Genomic DNA, 7,113 nt, shown 5'->3' with positions numbered 1-7,113 from the left:
TGAGGGTTGTAGAGCTGATTGCATCGGGTGGGATTTGCAATTCTCCTCGCCCCTGTGCAAACTAAAGCTTCATTCGGCGAAGAATCAGTCCCCTGAGCTGCTGCAGCCCAGGCGTGCGCAAGAGTGGCAAGGGGCCTTTGCTGATGAGTGTAAGTAAAATCTGGGAAAGAGGGAGCAGAGGTGCACTGAGGAGCTGGGAAGCTGAAATCCCAGTGGGAAATGATAAATATAGGGAAAGGAGAAAGGATGTCCCTGCAGAGGCGCATGTAGGGGGGCAGCTGCAGCACCCGTGTGCCCCCATCCCCTGCTGTCAGGTGGAGGACAAGAGGGGTGGGCTCCGACCACTGGCTGTATCCTGCCACCAAGGTCCCTGCTGAGCTTTGGATGACCATGAGGGTGGGGTTTTTGCCTTTTTTTGCCCCAGGCAATTATTCTGCTTTGCTGGGGTTGTGTACAGAGCTGCCAGATTTCAGCTGGGCAATACCTGATTTTGGAGAGTGAGGGGCCGGCCCGGCCCCTGTGTGGGTCTGTGTGGTTCAGGGGGCACGAGAAACAAAGCAGATGTGCATTTCGTAGCATTGCTGTGGCAGAAATGGCTCTCAAAGGAGGATTGGTGACACCTGTATCCGAGTCCCCTTTTCTTTCCCTGCCCTTCCCAAGGCCCGTTTCACCTCTGCAGGCAGCCTGTAGAGGGATTTGTTTGGATTTAGCCTTTTTTTGTCTAATGGCTATGCCCAAGTGACTGTGGAGCTGGGTCTTTGAGGTTGGTCTTTTTTGTCTTCTTGAAAAAACAGTGACAGAATTTCCCCAAAAGGGAGGTAGACACCCCCCGAGAACAGATTTCCCAATATTTATTTTAATTTAAACCCAGAGTGTTATTATACCCTCTGGCCTCCTGGCCGTTCCTCTGAGGCCAGACCCTCAATTAAGTGGCGTGGTGCAAACCTCCCCGGGTTTGGCAGCGGCGTGGGGTGCTATGTTTGTGCACCAAATCTGCCGGCGTTGAAGTTTGGGGGTTTTCTGGCACACGCTGTCGGGCTGGCGTCACTCTGGGCAGGGCGGTGACTGGCTTGGGAGGGGGCAAAAATAGACCTTATATCCCAGCAGGGCAGCGGCAGGAGGAAATCTGTGCCGGCTGACTCCACGGGTAGCCATCGGTGCTGTGGCAGGGTAAGCTTGCTGCTGCTTTTCCCAGCCAGGTTGTGCATTGCCATCTGCTTTTTGCAGGGGAATGGGGGGCTCAGCTTGCTGGCAGGGCTGGATGCTGCTTTTAGCCCTTTCCTGCATCTGTGGCTTCATGAAGCACTCAGATGGAGGGGATGAGCATCCAGAGCTTTGCTGCATGGCCAGGGAAGTTAGCTTGTAGCCAGTTGTTTTCTAGCCTGAGTTAAACAAAGATGGAGAAACTTCAAGTGCAAATAAATATAATAACTCCCCCCCAAACCTCAGCACAGCTGATGGTGGGTTTAGCTGGAACAAGGGTAGGAAGAAGGAAGATTAGTAGGCTTGACTGAGCCTGGGGGCATGCCAGGAGCATCCCTCCCTGGGGGGAAGCTGGGACGCTGCAGGAAAGGTCGGGCATGCTCCTTGCTGGGGCTGGGATGGAGGAGGGCAAGCCAAGTTTTGGTGCTTAGGGGGTGCATCTTGGACATGCCCAGAGCCAAGCCTCCCCACTGGATATGCCTACGGGGGTCTCCTTGCATTACTTGCTGCTATTTTTGTCAATGGCAGACTGTAGAAGCTGGTTATATTCATTTATTTGTTTGCTTATTTGTTTTTCCTCAATGAGGTTAAACTCTCCGTGGTGTAATTCCCAGGGGTGTTGCTCCCTGGGCAGAGCCAGAGCAGGTTGCAGGGCTCTGGGAGGGTGGCCACAGTTGCATCTCCAACGGGAGGTGTCCCCACTTGCTTGCAGGTGATGGGGAAGTAGGGGCAAGTAGTCCTGCTCAGGGAAAGCAATGCGTCCACTCATGGGTGAAACTTGCTCTTCTGGTATTTTGTGGCTTCTTGCAAACACAAAATATAGTCATGGAAATTGAGGCAGATCTGTCAAAAAAAAGAAGGACTTGGGTCTCCGGAGGGGTTGGGTGACCCCACTGAGAGGAGACTGGAGGTCAGCCTTTCTCCTCCCCGCTCACCCAGGTGGACACAAACACCTGTAAGATTCAGGGAAGTGACGGTGCTTTCTAGCTGAAAAGCAAGGCCTCACTGTGTTTCACTGTTCCTAGAGAAAGCAGCCATGAGGACTGCCCTGGTCTTTGCCTGCCTGGTGGGTATGGCGTGTGCCTTCTCGGTGAGTTCTGGGCAGTGGGGGGACCCCCCAGCCTCGCTGGGGCTGGTGTGGGGTGCGTGCCAACTCAGCCTTTCCCCCCAGGTCAAGAACTGGCTGTGGCGAGCCAAGTCGGATGACTCGGACGAAAACGCGGTAGGGTCTCCCCCCCACCCCGCGTGCCCAGCCCCACCCAGTGCTGGCCTTGAGGACGAGGATGTTTCAGTCACTCCTGTACCCAAGCCCACAGGCTGGTGGGATTTACCCCCTTCTTCTCCTGGTAGGTGTTCAAGAACAGGCACCGGTATTACCTGTACAGATATGTCTACGTGCATCCCCTGCAGCAACGGTACCAGGTGGGTGCTTCAGAAGGGTTGCTGATGCTTCACTGCCCACCAGATGCAGAGATATCAGCCCAAATGAGACAGAGGCATGTTCTGTGCCCCATCTGCCACTGGCCTGTAGGGCTGGGCTAAGACCGTTGTGCTCATGACACCGATGGAGACCCACCAGCCCCGCTACAGCTCGGTTTTCCCTCTCCTTAGGGCACTGACTCATCAGAAGAAGAGGGGGACGGCTCGGAGGAGGAGGAGGAAGGGGGGGTGAGTATGGCAAACCAGCAGCCTGCAAAACAAATATGGGAATTTGGGAACTTTCTTTGGGTTTGTAGTGTCTGCTCATCAGCATTTGTGGCCGCTGACCGCCCACAGCCTTGCACTCTGGATGTGACTGGATTTTCTACTCTGGGCTTTATTTTATTATTTTTTGTGTATTTTTTCCTTTTTCTTCTTTTTTTAAAGAGGATGGGCGGGGAATGCACCAAACAACCCTGAGACAAACTTTCTGGGTTTCCATTTTCAGGTGGCTCAGGAAGGAGCAGGACAGTCCAAAGGGCAGAAGCAGGGGTGCTCACCTGCAAGGCAAAAGGCACTGTTAGGGAATCCTCTTACCTTCCCCTTTCAGGGTGCGTTCCCTCCAGAGTGCTGATAAAATTGCTATGGCAAATACGGTTATGCTCTGCACACGTGCATGTGGAGGGACACAAACTGACACTATACTGGGAATTGCATGTTTGTACCAGCCCAGCCAGTAATGCTGCTCCTGTCTGCTGGGTCAACAGGAGCTCAGGCACTGCTGCATTTTGCAAGAGTCATCCAGATACAAAATTAAATGCCAGGGATTACGAAGATCTCTTGTGCCTCACCGGGCTGCAAATGCTCAAAAATAATCCAGTGGTCTCAGGCACACAGGTGCTTCGAGACAGGGATCTGGCATGCTTGGAAACCTATGTGTCAGGTCTGATCACGTTTTTTTTTTTTTTTAAATGTAATGATTCAAATGCTAATTTCAGGGGTCTTTTTAACAGGAGTGTAAGCCTGGGCATCTGGTCCTAAAACCCCCTTTGGAGGCCCGCCTGGGGCTGGGATGCAGCACAAGGTGGCCTTGTCCCCCAGGTGCCTCTGCCAGCCCTGGCACTTCCCTGCAATTTGCCGCTTTCTGCCTGTTGTTCTCCCCTACCACTGCGATCACTAGGGATAACTTTGAGTAGTGGGATGAGACAGCCAAAGGAGGAATTTCATTCCCAAGGGAGAAATTAAGTGACATGCAGGAATGCAGCTGCTGTTTGGGGCTGCCCCTTTTGCTTCAAGACCACCAGAGCAGTGGCCATTCCTGGGCAGGGATGCTGCATGCCTTCACTGGCAGGGGGTGGTCAGCAAGATAAATTGTGATGAAAGGCCCCAAGGTCAGTTATAGGTATGTAAAAAGCACTGTTATATCGGCTGCTAGGTGGGGGGGCATCGCTCCCATTGGCACAGCCAGCTACACCATGCAATTTGGTGGCTCCTCCACTGGAGACGAAAACAACCTGGGTTTTCTCTGGCATCATATGCACCCATATTTTAAGTGTCTGAGCTGGCTCAAAACGCCAGGGTGAGCATCCTTGGTCTTGGCACACAAGCAGTGGGGATTGCCCAGGGCAGGGATGGCAGTGACCCTGCATCTCCCTGCCACGGCTGGGTTCCTTTGCCGGTGGCAAGGTTCTCCTCCTCCCAGGCTGGGGACAGGGTGAGCTGCCCCACCAGTTCTTCAGTGGTTGCTCCAGGCTCTGATTGCATTTGGGTTATTCATTGCTTTTTTTTAGCGGCAGGGACTGCTCTGCACCCTGCTAAGAGACCCACTCTGCTGCATGGTCTCTGGGGCCGAGTGGTGCTGATGGCTTATTGCTGGTAGGGTTTGGGCTCATGCCTGGCTTTGAGCTGTCACGCTCTTGCCAGCTATCTACACCTGGTGCGTAGTGTGTCTGCATGTAGTGTGCCTGTGGCTTGCTTTGTTTATTGGAAACTGGGAGAGGTAACTTCAAAAGCAAACCTTTAGATGCTTTGTAAAGCAAAATGTGTAGCCAGAATGGGAACACCCGACTCCAGCCACCACAACTTAATTGCAAGGCTTGGGCTGCCCTGCTGCATCTTCTCAAGTTCAGCCTGGGGCGAGACCCGTGGGAAAGCAGGAAACTCAGAGCAGCACCCAAACACTGCGTGGGGATGCTGTGTGCCCCCCTCACTGCTGGGAGGGCTGCGCTCCACTCCTGCTGCTGACCACCTGCCCTGTCCTCTCCCTGTCCCAGCAGGAGCCATCCCATGCTGGCATGGAGGCAGCTGGCCACCCTGCCGGAGCAGGCCCTGGGGACAGCCAGGGCAGGCTGGGAGGAGACATCATTTCTCCCCAGCAGGTGTGGTTTGGGGAGCTGGAGGGGAGCACCCGGGGGGAGGGTATGTTCACTGCATGCCCACTTGCACCCATGGGATGCCCTGCACCCTGTTTCTGCATGGGGGGGCTGCTGCGCAATATGCCCACAGCTGGGCCAAGCTCTGGGCATTAACCCGGCAGGAGGGTCAGAAGGGGCACCCCAAAAAGGCAGCCTTGCCATGCAAGGCATGGGGGGGATGCTCAGCTGTGCCCATGCCTGCCCCACACCACGTGGCACTGAAAAGCTACAACCTCCTGACACCCAACTAATGCCGTGTTATTTTCCCCCCACCAGGGCAAGAGCTGCCAAGGACCCCTGAAGGGGGGCAGGAGCAGCACTGCCGGCAAGGGGGGTGACTCTGAAAATGAAGACAGCGATGAGAATGAGGAGGAGGAGGAGGAGGAAGAGGTCACCGAGAATGAGAATGGCATCAATGGCACAAGCACCAACACCACTGAGAAGGCAGATGGACCTCACGGCAATGGCACCGCGGTGGCTGAGGAGAGCACTGGCACAGCTGAGGAGGAGGAGGAGGAAGAGGAGGAGGAAGAAGAAGAAGAAGAAGAGGAAGAGGAGGAGGAGGAGGAGGAAACCGAAGTGACCACCATCACCAGCACCACTGGTGAAGACGGGCTGTCCCAGGCAACAACCATGGGAGATGGGGGACCCACAGATGCCACCACAGTTGGGGAGCAGTGGGAGTATGAGGTGACGGCTGCAGACCACAGACGGGGGGAGGAGGGCACCACCGATGGCAGCTACAGGGATCAGGATGAGTACACCCGTGGGGACAGCTACCGGGCCTACGAGGATGAATATGGCTACTACAAGGGGCATGGCTATGATGTGTACGGCCAGGATTATTACTACAGCCAGTGAGTGGGCATCATCACTGCCCCATCCCACTCAGGAACATGTATCCAAAGGCTCACTGCAGCTGCTGCATGCCAGAGGGGACACCAGGAGGCTTGCGGTATGCACCGGCTCTGTCCCAGGCTTTTTTTTGTATCTCACAAAGCTAAATGAAATAAAGCAACTGAACTGAGCTCATTGGTGACGAAGGGTTTGCTGCCAAATTTGCTGGGGTCAGCGGGGTGGCATGGCAATTGGTGGGCTGAGGGGCTACGGGTGCTCATGCTGCTCAGGGTAAAATCTCTTTGTTCTAGCTCAGATGCACATAAAAGGGCGGAAGAACAGAAAGGCTAACTAGGAAAGCTTCTGTAGAGTCCTCTCCGAAAAATGGAAGGGCATTTTTAGGGTCACTGCTGTGGGATTACTGCTGTAGAGTTGATGTGAATTTGCAATGTGTGGGTGACGATAACTTTACCATGTCTTCCGCTCCTCAGTAGCATGTCTCCCATGGCCTGACCACACACCAGGCAATATTAATAAAGACATTAATTTCTCTTTCCGTGCATCACTAGCTGTAGATGCACACTGCTGTAATGACAGCTTTTCTTCTGCATCCCTGCACCAGGCATGTGGGTCCCACCGAGGCTGGGCACCTTGGATGGGTTTCAGACACTGGTGCTGCAGCCCAAAATGGTCCATGACTCTCCCTGCCACACAGCCTCATCCCCAGGGTAAGGTAGGGCTGTCACAGTGAGAGCAGTGCATCCACTCACCTCCTGTGTAAGGGATGGGGATGCTTGGCTTGTGGTCCCCAGGATCCCTGCCCAGAATCACCTTCCCATATGACTGTGGCCCTGGCCAACTGGGGATCAGCACCACAGACCGGGAAGGACAAAATCCCGTTGGGTTCCAGGCAGTTGCTGCCATTTAGGAAAAGCAATGGCCCTCATGCATGGCTTACGGCAGGTACCGCACTGCCCTTGCACTGCTGGAAAGGAAACTTGTGTTCAGCTCCCAGTATAGGTCCAACTGCAAAACAAGTTTCTATTCTTGCAGCAGCAAGCTGCTGGCCACTGTACAAAACCGCCTCTGTGTGCCAAAGCTGGGCTGCAGCTGCTGGGGTGGCAGGGGGTGCTGCCTGCAGGGTGGGCACCCGTGGGGCCAAATCCCTCCAGTGGCACTGGGGTGCCCTGCACATGCTCGCAGCTGGTGGGGGACACACGAGAGCCTCATCGTCCACATC

The 7,113-nt window shown here is 54.6% G+C and overlaps 1 protein-coding gene across 2 annotated transcripts; it reads left to right on the top strand.

Moving 5' to 3' along the window:
* The first annotated feature begins 730 nt into the window (after positions 1 to 730).
* Positions 731 to 6,064, top strand: IBSP (integrin binding sialoprotein). Of its 2 annotated transcripts, XM_069781092.1 has the most exons (7): positions 731 to 1,170; positions 2,229 to 2,293; positions 2,375 to 2,425; positions 2,554 to 2,625; positions 2,815 to 2,871; positions 4,899 to 5,000; positions 5,313 to 6,064. In XM_069781092.1, exons 2-7 carry the CDS (start codon positions 2,240 to 2,242, stop codon positions 5,895 to 5,897), a joined length of 921 nt encoding a protein of 306 aa, XP_069637193.1. In that variant the 5' UTR covers positions 731 to 1,170; positions 2,229 to 2,239; the 3' UTR covers positions 5,898 to 6,064. The 2 variants fall into 2 exon arrangements, with proteins under 2 accessions (XP_069637193.1, XP_069637201.1); XM_069781100.1 differs by lacking the exon at positions 4,899 to 5,000 and having other exon boundaries at positions 733 to 1,170.
* The last annotated feature ends 1,049 nt before the right edge of the window (positions 6,065 to 7,113 follow it).

This window comes from Haliaeetus albicilla, chromosome 1 (assembly GCF_947461875.1).
Source record: "Haliaeetus albicilla chromosome 1, bHalAlb1.1, whole genome shotgun sequence".
In the NCBI taxonomy this organism is placed as follows: domain Eukaryota; kingdom Metazoa; phylum Chordata; class Aves; order Accipitriformes; family Accipitridae; genus Haliaeetus; species Haliaeetus albicilla.
The sequence above is the reverse complement of the archived record's forward strand: the minus strand, read 5'-3'. Positions and strand labels throughout refer to the sequence as shown.

What these genes read in the sequence shown, in the direction of transcription:
- IBSP (XM_069781092.1), top strand. Translation starts at nt 2,240, where the DNA reads ATGAGGACTGCCCTGGTCTTTGCCTGCCTGGTGGGTATGGCGTGTGCC. An exon ending in GTATGGCGTGTGCCTTCTCG is followed by an intron (nt 2,294 to 2,374) that starts GTGAGTTCTGGG and finishes CTTTCCCCCCAG; the next exon opens with GTCAAGAACTGGCTGTGGCG. An exon ending in ACATCATTTCTCCCCAGCAG is followed by an intron (nt 5,001 to 5,312) that starts GTGTGGTTTGGG and finishes TCCCCCCACCAG; the next exon opens with GGCAAGAGCTGCCAAGGACC.